Source organism: Phyllobates terribilis, unplaced genomic scaffold, assembly GCF_046119375.1.
Source record: "Phyllobates terribilis strain yellow unplaced genomic scaffold, ASM4611937v1 Scaffold_8__6_contigs__length_399053987, whole genome shotgun sequence".
Classification (NCBI taxonomy): Eukaryota; Metazoa; Chordata; class Amphibia; order Anura; family Dendrobatidae; genus Phyllobates; species Phyllobates terribilis.
In genome coordinates this window covers 340,841,528-340,854,266 of record NW_027362768.1, presented here as the reverse complement: position 1 = coordinate 340,854,266, position 12,739 = coordinate 340,841,528, and the positions used below count along the sequence as shown (strand labels likewise).

The 12,739-nt window shown below is 43.6% G+C and overlaps 1 protein-coding gene across 1 annotated transcript in view; it reads right to left on the bottom strand.

Annotated features, from left to right (window-relative positions):
* Positions 1 to 12,739, bottom strand: part of SLC25A26 (solute carrier family 25 member 26) — a 101,020-nt gene that overhangs the window by 14,614 nt on the left and 73,667 nt on the right. Inside the window, exon 6 of the mRNA XM_073644701.1 lies at positions 4,285 to 4,329. Coding sequence (XP_073500802.1) covers positions 4,285 to 4,329 — 45 coding nt within the window. The remainder of the gene's footprint in view (positions 1 to 4,284; positions 4,330 to 12,739) is intronic.

Here is a 12,739-nt window from a genome sequence, read left to right as displayed (position 1 = left end):
TGCCTTGTATCTCCATGCAATGCTCTGCAGCCTATCAATTTCCGGTATATATTTTTTCACTCCTCTACCTTTTTTATTCCATGATACTTAAAGGTCATCACACTTACTTTAAGAGTTTATGATCCATGCCGAGTTTGCTAGTCTGTTTTTTTTTTTTTTTTTCCCTGCACTTTATGGTCTCCTGTTGTCTTTTAAGCTAGTGATTGATTGTTAATGAGTTAAATCTGTGCAGATCTAAGCAGATACGTCCCTATATATTGAGACTTAGTTAAGGGGCAGCATTTATGCGGGGGCATTTATGCATACTTTATCGAAGTGCCATAATTTAGCAAAGTGCCCTGGCAGTTAGAAAATGGCAGTTGGACAGGGCAGGAGACAGGTAAGACATGCAAGACAAACCAACAAACTTGCTTCCAGGTCATCTTTTTGGCAAACAGTATTCACCATTTGTATCTGTGCCATTTATTTTCTGGTTGCTACAATCATCCACATTCGCCGTTCTCCCACAAATGCGGCACACTTCATCCATATTAATCCCTCACTCCTCTCTTCTCCTATGTACAGTTGTCATGCTCTCTTCACAATGTTATACCACGCAGATCCATTCATTCCCACCATACAACGCAGGAAACGCTCTCACAAATCACTCAATCATCTGCTCACTCTCTGTATCTTCCTTCTATTAGTCGCAGGTGATATTTCTCCTAATCCAGGACCCTCCAGTAATAATAACACTAACTCTTTCCCTGTTACATTCAGAAACCCTGCTAATCTCATTAATATTCCCTGCATATCTTCTGTCTCATTCAACTGTGCCCTTTGGAATGCACGCTCAGCTTGTAATAAACTCTCTTACATCCATGACTTTTTCCTCTCTAATTCCCTCAACCTTCTGGCTCTCACTGAAACCTGGATCCAGCAGTCGGACACCACCGCCGCTGCAGCTCTCTCCTATGGTGGCCTACACTTTTCTCATACTCCGAGACCTGACAACAGATCAGGTGGAGGTGTTGGTCTGCTTCTTTCAACAAAATGTACTTTTCAGGTTATCCCCCCTGTACCCTCCCTTATCTTCCCGTCCTTTGAGGCCCACACCGTCAGACTCTACCGGCCCTTCTCCCTGCGAGTGGCGGTTGTCTATCGCCCCCCAGGTCCCCCCCGTCAATTCCTGGATCACTTTGCTGCCTGGCTTACAAATTTTCTATCCTGCGACATCCCCACGATAATCATGAGAGATTTTAACATCCCAATTGGCGATCCTCTTTCCCCATCTGCCACGCATCTTTTATCATTAACCTCCTCCTTCGGCCTTTCACAGCTTGCTAATTCTCCTACACATGAGGACGGGAACACATTGGACCTGATCTTCTCCCGGCTTTGCTCAGTACATGACCTTACTAACTCTCCCCTTCCACTCTCTGACCATAATCTTCTTTCATTCTCTGTCAAGAACTGTGACTCTACTCAAGACACTCCCACCGTCCACACTTATAGAAATTTACGCGCCATTAACACCCTGAAATTTATAAAAAGGTTGCAATCATCATTGGCCCCAATCTCCTCCCTCTCATGTCCCGACTCTGCATTGAAGCATTATAACAAAATAATGCTATGCGCCCTGGATGAAGCCGCACCTTCTACACAAAGAACAATTCGGCATAGACGGCGACAACCCTGGCACACGCCTCAAACACGTCTTCTCCAGAGGTACTCCAGGTGCGCTGAACGGCTGTGGAGAAAATCAAATCTGCCTGAAGATTTCCTCCACTATAAATTTATGCTGAAAACATATAACTCTGCCCTTGATCTCTCCAAACAAACCTACTTTAACAACCTCATCATCTCACTTTCCAATAATCCTAAACGACTCTTTGACACATTTCATTCTCTCCTCAATCAAACAGCACAGGCCCCGACCACCGACCTCAGCGCTGACGATCTGGCTAACTATTTCAAAGAAAAAAATTGACCATATCCGACAGGAAATTTTCTCCCAATCCCCAAATGTTATGCATGCTCCCCCCCGCCACATTGTATCTTGCTCATTTTCTGACTTCGAACCAGTCACGGAAGATGAAGTGATCAGGCTCCTTGCATCTTCTCGCCCTACCACCTGCACCAGCGACCCTATTCCCTCACATCTCCTTCAGTCCCTTGCTCCAGCTGTCACCTCTCACCTAACTAAAATTTTCAACCTTTCCCTCTCATCTGGTATCTTTCCCTCTTCTTTTAAACACGCCAGCATACATCCATTACTTAAAAAACCATCCCTCGACCAGAACTGCACGGCCAACTACAGACCTGTTTCCAATCTTCCCTTTATCTCTAAACTCCTGGAACGCCTGGTCCACTCCCGTCTAATCCGCTATCTCTCAGACAACTCTCTTCTTGACCCTTTACAATCTGGTTTCCGCTCTTTACATTCTACTGAAACTGCCCTCACTAAAGTCTCTAATGATCTACTAACAGCTAAATCTAATGGTCACTACTCCCTGCTGATTCTCCTGGATCTCTCTGCAGCATTCGACACTGTGGATCATCAGCTCCTCCTCACTATGCTCCGCACTATTGGCCTCAAGGACACGGTTCTCTCCTGGTTCTCCTCTTATCTCTCTGACCGCTCCTTCTCTGTGTCTTTTGCCGGCTCCTCCTCCTCCCTACTTCCTCTTACTGTCGGGGTTCCTCAAGGATCAGTCCTAGGCCCCCTTCTTTTCTCCTTATACACCGCTCCTATTGGACAAACAATCAGTAGATTCGGTTTTCAGTACCATCTCTATGCTGATGACACCCAATTATACACCTCTGCTCCGGACATCACCCCTGCATTACTACAAAAGACCAGTGATTGTCTTTCTGCTGTGTCTAACATTATGTCCTCCCTCTACCTAAAACTGAATCTGTCAAAAACTGAACTACTCGTCTTTCCTCCCTCCATTAATCTACCTGTGCCCGATATTGCCATCTCCGTTTGTGGCTCAACCATTACTCCCCAGCTACAAGCCCGCTGTCTTGGGGTCATTTTTGACTCAGATCTTTCTTTCACTCCTCACATCAAATCACTCGCTCGTTCATGTCATCTACATCTCAAAAACATCTCAAGAATCAGGACTTTTCTCACCTTTGACTCGGCAAAAACTCTTACTGTCGCTCTTATTCATTCTCGTCTTGACTATTGCAACGCTCTACTAATCGGTCTCCCTCTTACTAAACTCTCCCCTCTCCAATCCGTCCTGAACGCAGCAGCCAGGATCATATTCCTTGCCAACCGCTACTCAGATGCCTCTTCCCTGTGCCAGTCATTGCATTGGTTGCCCATCCAATATAGAGTTCGTTTTAAACTTATCATGCTTACCCACAAAGCGCTCCATGCTTCAGTACCCCCCTACATCTCCTCCCTTGTCTCAGTCTACCACCCTACACGTGCCCTCCGTTCTGCAAATGACTTGAAACTAAAATCCTCCATAATCCGAACTTCCCACTCCCGTCTCCAAGATTTCTCGTGTGCTGCGCCAATTCTCTGGAATGCACTACCCAGGACAGTTCGATTAATTCCCAATACCCACAGTTTCAAGCGAACCCTAAAAACACATTTCTTTAGACTGGCGTATCACCTAAACACACTCTGTCCATCCCAGCTTTCCCCCATATTAAAATCTTCTTCAACTTCGGGTTCAAACCAACCATGCACATAAAAGCCTCTGTCAGGACTGCACACATACTGGCTGGCGACCAGTCCATGTATTATTATTTATCCTATTCAGTATATCATGGCTGCATTATACAATATATGTACTTTTTACCTTTTGTGTCTCCCCCACTTCCTCATAGACTGTAAGCTCGCGAGCAGGGCCCTCACTCCTTTCGATATGAGATATGCTTATTCTGTATTGTCTGTATAAGTCCCCCCTAAAATTTGTAAAGTGCTGCGGAATATGTTGGCGCTATAAAAATAAACTATTATTATTATTATTATTTGTGGACCTGGTTCTCGTTATAAATTACATGAGTGTCCGACAACAAGCCAGTTAGGGAACATTTCTCTATACATTGCTGCAGAATAGGTAGGCGCTCCATATATAAAAGTAGCTAAATATGCAAAAAAAACAAAACCTACAGAATGATTGCCAACAAACTCATGCGAATATTATATGGTAATATGACATTCCATGAATACATCAAGCGTGCAGCATCTAGTCTGGCACATTCACTCTATACAATGAGAATATGGATTTACATAGCTGCTGTGAATAGTTTACCATTCTGTACAATTACTTTGTTACTTACTTTCAAAAACTCCCAAAGTGGAAACTGAACAAGAGAAAACGGGATCTAAAAAAAAAAAAAATTGTACGGTTAAGAATAACACATGGAAATAAAGAAACATTGCAAATTTTGCTGACAACCCCTTTAAGGTAAATAGTGAAAAATTAGCAAGAGACCATCAATGTCTGAATGAAAGGGAAAGTGGTTGGGTTTTACCTGCCTAATTCTATTGAATTCTGACATTTAGCCAAGAGTCATCTAAAAGTCAAGGCCATTATTCTCCAATCTGGTGTCCATATTTGTTGATCGGAAAATCGGTGAAGCAATCACATAGCCATAAAGTCCCAAGAATAGCCTACAAATGGCTAAAAAAACAAACTGCTGGCTATGTTACACAGTATAGTATTGCATAGACACACTACGCTGAAAAACTAATTAATACTTTACAGAGATTTTCACTTGGCGGTCTCAGCCGGTGAACCAGCATCATAGCCTTGGGTGGTCCTTAATACGTATTAAAGAAAACACATTAAAACTTGTTGGACTTATAAAAGGAGAAAACGTGTGGAAAACAGCTTTGTAAAGTCAGGAGGCCATTAATATTCCACGTCCTGTTATATCGCTACACAGCGAGTACAAGACAACATCAGGTCTTCTATCTAGTCTCGACGCTCATAGTGCTGGAGGGTGTCTATTTCCATGCACTCAGTGTGAGCACGGATAGCGTTCCACCATGGCTGTTTTACACGTACAACCTAATGCAACCAGAGTCAGCCTGTCTGCTGGCTCCAGCCTAGATTTTCTGGTCGACCCCCTGCAAATGTATTTTGCAGATGCACGGTCTCGGTGCGCTTAACACCCAGATCTTCCCAGCAAGTAACACTAAGCAAAAATTTAATGTAGCTGAACATTAAAAAAAAAAGTGAAAGTCTTATTTGGCATTGTGAAAAAATAACTAACTAACATTTTATATATATATATATATATATATATATATATATATATATATATATATATATATATATATATATATATATATATATATATATATATATATTTATTAATACATATACATACACACACACACACACAATATAATTTGACATAAGCCCACTCCCCCTCGTAGACATTCTGCGTACACTAGATTAATAAACGTGCTCCTTGGGGGCGGTGCCTTGTGCAGTAAAATTTGTTAATGCCGTACAAAATGGCGTACGGTCATATAATATTAAGCGCCATAAAGTATGACATCATAGTGACCTTTTAATACCCAGAAGTTGCAGCACTTTCATGTTGCAACCTCAAAGTTTTCCTAAGAAAACCCACTAGTGATATTTTTTCAATGTTCCAAAAGGATGACATCAGGTCTCTTTTCTCAAAGGGATAAATTGTTAGCATGTAGCCCTATGACTATTGACACTTCGGGGGCCATGACTTAATCTAAAGGAGGGCCAATAAGAGAGACATATTCCCTTTTTCCCCTCTCCCGGGTCTGCATATTCCTTTCCAGGAAGACATTTTATTTTTAATGGTGCATACCTCTGATGCCATTCTCCCAGACCAATGAGGCCGGCTCAGACATTCGAGAGGAAGGGAGCGCCAGGGCGTGGGCCATTCCGAGAGGAAGGGAGCGCCAGGGCGTGGGCCATTCCGAGAGGAAGGGAGCGCCAGGGCGTGGGCCATTCCGAGAGGAAGGGAGCGCCAGGGCGTGGGCCATTCCGAGAGGAAGGGAGCGCCAGGGCGTGGGCCATTCCGAGAGGAAGGGAGCGCCAGGGCGTGGGCCATTCCGAGAGGAAGGGAGCGCCAGGGCGTGGGCCATTCCGAGAGGAAGGGAGCGCCAGGGCGTGGGCCATTCCGAGAGGAAGGGAGCGCCAGGGCGTGGGCCATTCCGAGAGGAAGGGAGCGCCAGGGCGTGGGCCATTCCGAGAGGAAGGGAGCGCCAGGGCGTGGGCCATTCCGAGAGGAAGGGAGCGCCAGGGCGTGGGCCATTCCGAGAGGAAGGGAGCGCCAGGGCGTGGGCCATTCCGAGAGGAAGGGAGCGCCAGGGCGTGGGCCATTCCGAGAGGAAGGGAGCGCCAGGGCGTGGGCCATTCCGAGAGGAAGGGAGCGCCAGGGCGTGGGCCATTCCGAGAGGAAGGGAGTGCCAGGGCGTGGGCCATTCCGAGAGGAAGGGAGCGCCAGGGCGTGGGCCATTCCGAGAGGAAGGGAGCGCCAGGGCGTGGGCCATTCCGAGAGGAAGGCAGCGCCAGGGCGTGGGCCATTCCGAGAGGAAGGCAGCGCCAGGGCGTGGGCCATTCCGAGAGGAAGGCAGCGCCAGGGCGTGGGCCATTCCGAGAGGAAGGAGAGCCAGGGCGTGGGCCATTCCGAGAGGAAGGAGAGCCAGGGGGTGGGCCATTCCGACAGAAAGGAGAGCCAGGACGGGGGCACTTCTGACAGGAAGGAGACCGGATGGGGACATTATTACAGGCAGGTGACAGGACATGGGACTTTATTACAGAAAAAAGACAGGACCGGGAAATTCTTACAGGAAGGTGCCAGGACGAGGACATTATTACAGGAAGGGGCCAGGACATGAACATTACTACAGGAAAGAGACAAAATAGGGGGGAGGGACAATACATTGGGGAGAATACGCATGTTTTTATAGATTCTACAATGCTACAAGGACCCACATATTAAATAAACAAAAAAGCAGCCTCTCCGTGTCCTATTTATATGACTCAGTCCGTCTTACAATGTTATGGGTCTCCAACCAGTAGCCGTGACTTACGGTTTCACGTAAGAAAAGAATTTTGGTGAGTCCCAAGGACTCACATATCTAAATTTTGCACTGGAGCCCATCGAACTCTAGTTAAGTCACTAGGGCTTATACTTATTGATTATTTTTTGCAAAGTTAAGTAAAAAAAAAAAAAATAATTTACACAAAGTAATGAAAAAAAAAAAAAAAGTTGTTTCCAAAAATAGACAACCGCTTTAAAATGGTATGAAAAGTTACGGGATCAGATATACAAGAAGCATAAAACGTGCAGTGCAGAATCAGATGTTCTACGGGAGGTAGATCCATACTACAGGGGGTTGGATCATGCGTGAAATGCAATGACTACTTTACAAAGCCATCTCCATAAACACAGTAGCATAATAACAAATCCAGTACGTTACATTTCCTCGAAAATACAATACTTAAGTACAGTAATAAATCTAGATGGGAACGCAAGTGTACAACCCGATCTGAATAAGTGCACAGACATCTCAGTGAGGATACATTTCAGTAGCGTCACCGGGGACTCGAGTTCAGCCATGCTTCTAAACGCAGCTGACAAGTGGCTGTAAAACAATTGGAATGGTGAATACTCAATTCAGAACGGTCGGAGGGGGAACAGAATTGCAGATAAGGAGAAATAAAGAGGCTTTGTCTGTGTCCATGACATCATGAGGAGCGGAATGTTCCGAATATAGCCTTCATTTCCTGTCTGTGGTTCCGCACCTGGCACCTACTACATAATAATTGGCTGATAGATGACATTTCCAGTGAGCCATCTTGTATTACAGCATCTGGACTATCCATAAAGCAAGTATCCTCCGAAATCCAAAAAAACGCATTCCTCGTCACAGTGAGTAGACAACTTAGTGTGCCTACCAGCTATGGGGGGGAACAGAGGCAGCTGTGCCAGCAGTTGTCAGGCACGATGTGATCCCACAGTGTAATGGACGCCATACCGTCCATTTCACATCCATGAAAGGCATCAATGCAACCCTTAAGAAATGGGGAATTATTAAGAAGGGAGACAAAGCTGCTGCAAAGAGCAACTGTGCTCTAGATGGTTGGTCAATCAATTTCAAAGGGTGCCAAGTAATGCAGGGGACATTATCAGATGTTTGGAGTTTTTTTCCTTTTTCTTTTGGCCAAGATTTGGGGTTTCCAGATGTTTTCGTCTAATTTTTCTTTTTAAAAAGTCGCTACGTTTTTGCGAAAATGTATTCCAGTAAGTGGGGGGACAGATTCTACAGTAAGTGGGGGCGGGTCTTTGTAGCTCTACAGTAAGTGGGGGCGGGTCTTTGTAGCTCTACAGTAAGTGGGGGCGGGTCTTTGTAGCTCTACAGTAAGTGGGGGCGGGTCTTTGTAGCTCTACAGTAAGTGGGGGCGGGTCTTTGCAGCTCTACAGTAAGTGGGGGCGGGTCTTTGCAGCTCTACAGTAAGTGGGGGCGGGTCTTTGTAGCTCTACAGTAAGTGGGGGTGGGTCTTTGTAGCTCTACAGTAAGTGGGGGCGGGTCTTTGCAGCTCTACAGTAAGTGGGGGCGGGTCTTTGTAGCTCTACAGTAAGTGGGGGTGGGTCTTTGTAGCTCTACAGTAAGTGGGGGCGGGTCTTTGTAGCTCTACAGTAAGTGACGATGGAGGTTTGTTCTTCTGCTCAGCCAGACTGCATACAGGCATAACAGAGGCGGATTTTCAGCCCAGGGTAGGCAAGCCATTGGACAATGACAGGAGCAATGTTAATTGATAAATGAAGGAATGGAAGGTCCAGTAACTATAGTGCTGGTTGAATGCTCATAAAACGCAACTGGTCACTAACAATAAGTGGATTTGAAATTGCAGAACATAAGAATCAATTCAGTTTCTGGACATGTTAGACTGGCATGTGCAAGTTTTACCTTGTTGTAGGGAATGAGGGTAACATGACCTTGATTTTCTACAGGTTTTGCATGAAATGCCAGGTTCACTTTAAATTTTACAAGTCAGTATTTTCAGCGGCATCACCAAAGGTGTCATACAGACGTCGCTAGTAACACACGACCCCCCACCGTGCTTCATCCATAGACATAAAATGCATATTTTATCATCCTTTCTGTACCATTTACTCTCGTACTACACAAAAAATTTATTTTGTGTTGGTTTTCCAGAGCTTCTTATTACAAGTGGTGAAAGGTATTTGCTAATTCCTGTCACAGGCAATGATTAATACATGAAGCAGCTTTGGTGAGACTCGAAGAGGGAAGAAAAAAAAAAAAAAGAAACCTGACAGATGCCCCGGCAAGACAGAATGGTTATCTGTTCAGACAGGAACCGAGAGTGAGAAGAAATCAATGTCACCGCCATGGGCTGAGCAGACACCAAGAAATCTCCCAGGAAGTTGGTCATCGCTGGGAATGATAAATGCTGCATGATGCCATCTCACAATCCTGCAGCAGAGGTCAAACCGAGCAATGCAATAAATTGTGCCGACTGCAGGAAGCAAACACTTCTGATCTCGATCTCTGATCATTATTTATTTTTTTACTAATAATTACTATTTTTTTTTTATTATTTTTACTATTTTTCTTACTAATTAATAACTTTTTTTTTTACCAATTACTATTAAGAAAAATATTTTTTATTATAATTAGTAAAAAAAAATGTTTCAGTAATTAGTAAAAAATAAATTAGTAAACATTTTACTGTTTTAACATTTTATGGAGCCACTGTCACGGGTGTGTCAGAGGTGACAGACAGTTGCCCTGAAGTGGTTTGCAGGAGATCTCTACGTTTGGCAATGCAGACAGCTGCCTAGATAGGAGGCTGTGTTTAGGACCCAGCAACTACCTCCCTTTGGTCTGGGTGTATATATACCTGGTGTGTCTAGGTGGGCGTCGCCGGTTATACTCATTTCTACTCGGAACTTGGCTGAAGTAGCACCACGTCCTCTCTGGAGTCTTGAGGCCGTGCGCCCTGTTGGAGTACTTCTAAAGCTAAGTTGTTGTTCCCCTGTGTTGTCTTCCCTTTTGTCTATAGAGTGCTAGCGGAGGTTGACTAGTTCTCATCTCCTTCCACCCCCCAGCTATAGCCTTACGCCAGGGATAGTAGGGCGAGGCACGTGATCGGTGACAACTGCGGAGGCTGTATAGGGACGTTAGGGGGAGACAGGGTGACGCTAGTCCAGATTAGGAGGTCACTTCTTCCCCCTTTCCCTAGTGTCTAAGCTTCCTTTCCCCTCGGTGTTGCACTCACACCTGGCGAGACAGCCACACACATTAATAAATATATATATAGTATATATCTCTATCATACATACTACACCACACACACACACACACACACACACACACACACACACACACACACACACACATACAGGGCATTGTGAAAGTATTTGGCCCCCTTGAACTTTTCTACCTTTTGCCACATTTCTGGCTTCAAACATAAAGATATAAAATTCTAATTTTTTGGGGAAGAATCAACAACAAGTGGGACACAATCGTGAAGTGGAACGAAATTTATTGGATATTTTCAACTTTAACAAATTAAAAACTGAAAAGTGGGGCGTGCAATATTATTCGGCCCCCTTGAGTTAATACTTTGTGCGCCATCTTTTGCTGCGATTACGGCTGCAAGTCGCTTGGGGTATGTCTCTATCAGTTTTGCACATCGAGAGGCTGAAATTCTTGCCCATTCTACCTTGCAAAACAGGTCGAGCTCATTGAGGTTGGATGGAGAGCGTTTGTGAACAGCAGTTTTCAGCCCTTTCCACAGACTCTCGTTTGGATTCAGGTCTGGACTTTGACTTGGCCATTCTAACACCTGGATACGCTTATTTTTGAACCATTCCATTGTAGATTTTGCTTTATGTTTGGGATCATTGTCTTGTTGGAAGATAAATCTCCGTCCCAGTCTCAGGTCTTTTGCAGACTCCAATAGATTTTCTTCCAGAATGGTCCTGTATTTGGCTCCGTCCATCTCCCCATCAATTTTAACAATCTTCCCTGTCCCTGCTGAAGAAAAGCAGGCCCAAACCATGATGCTGCCACCACCATGTTTGACAGTGGGGATGGTGTTTTGAGGGTGATAAGCTGTGTTGCTTTTATGCCAAACATATCGTTTTGCATTGTGGCCAAAAAGTTAGATTTTGGTTTCATCTGACCAGAGCACCTTATTCTACATGTTTGGTGTGTCTCCCAGGTAGCTTGTGGCAAACTTCAAACAAGACTTTTTATGGATATCTTTGAGAAATGGCTTTCTTCTTGCCACTCTTCCATAAAGGCCAGATTTGTGCAGTGTAGGACTGATTGTTGTCCTATGGACAGACTCTCCCACCTCAGCTGTAGATCTCTGCAGTTCATCCAGAGTGATCATGGGCCTTTTGGCTGCATCTCTGATCAGTCTTCTCCTTGTTCGAGATGAAAGTTTAGAGGGACGGCCGTGTCTTGGTAGATGTGCAGTGGTCTGATACTCCTTCCATTTCAATATGATCGCTTGCACAGTGCTCCTTGAGATGTTTAAAACTTGGGAAATCTTTTTGTATCCAAATTCGGCTTTAAACTTCGCCACAACAGTATCTCGGACCTGCCTGGTGTGTTCCTTGGTCTTCATGATGCTCTCTGCACTTGAAACAGAACCCTGAGACTATCACAGAGCAGGTGCATTTATACGGAGACTTGATTACACACAGGTGGATTCTATTGATCATTACCAGTCATTTAGGACAACACTGGATCATTTAGAGATCCTCACTGAACTTCTAGAGTGAGTTTGCTGCACTGAAAGTAAAGTGGCTGAATAATATTGCACGCCCAACTTTTCAGTTTTTAATTTGTTAAAAAAGTTTAAAATATCCAATAAATTTTGTTCCACTTCACGATTGTGTCCCACTTGTTGTAGATTCTTCCCAAAAAAATTAGAATTTTATATCTTTATGTTTCAAGCCAAAAATGTGGCAAAAGGTAGAAAAGTTCAAGGGGGCCAAATACTTTCACAATGCACTGTACATATTACATACACACATTATATTATATATATATATATATATATATATATATATATATATATATATATATATATATACACATACATACATACAGAAATTTGTGACGCCATAAAATATGTTGCCACACTAAAATAAACGTTATATTTGCTATCCCCTCGCCCAATAAGCCAGTAGTACAGGCACTGAAGATGCTATGTCTATAGCTGACATGACAACTGGAGTCTGTCACTGGTCTTGCAAACATCAATGATTGGCTGCAGCAGTCATGTGAATAATGAATGATGTCATCGCTGCAGGTTTGGCAGCAAATTTAAATACATGTTTATTTGTATTTACACTTTTTTTTTTTTTTAAGCTTTTATTTAACATTTCCAGAATATTCCATTGTGGTTTTAAACAAGTTTTTTTTGTTTTTTAGGGTTGTGTTTATGTTTTTAATTTTATTTTATTTGACAGCTAGATGTTAACTATGGTACTTTTTTTTCTTTTTTTTGTCAGTGACTCTTTTTTTTTTTTGCTCCGAGGGGCTTTTGTTATAGACTTCTCTAAATAGAAAAAAACACACACCCAAAAATGTTTGTAAAATAAGGTTTCATTTTTAACAAAAAAAAATAATATAGGAGGAAAGTTTATTTTGAAAAGGGATCGTGGGACACAATAGGACAGGTTCTGTTGCCATATGAAATATTGCACCAAATTTACACGTTTTGGACATGACTTTTGTGAAATTGCAGCAAAA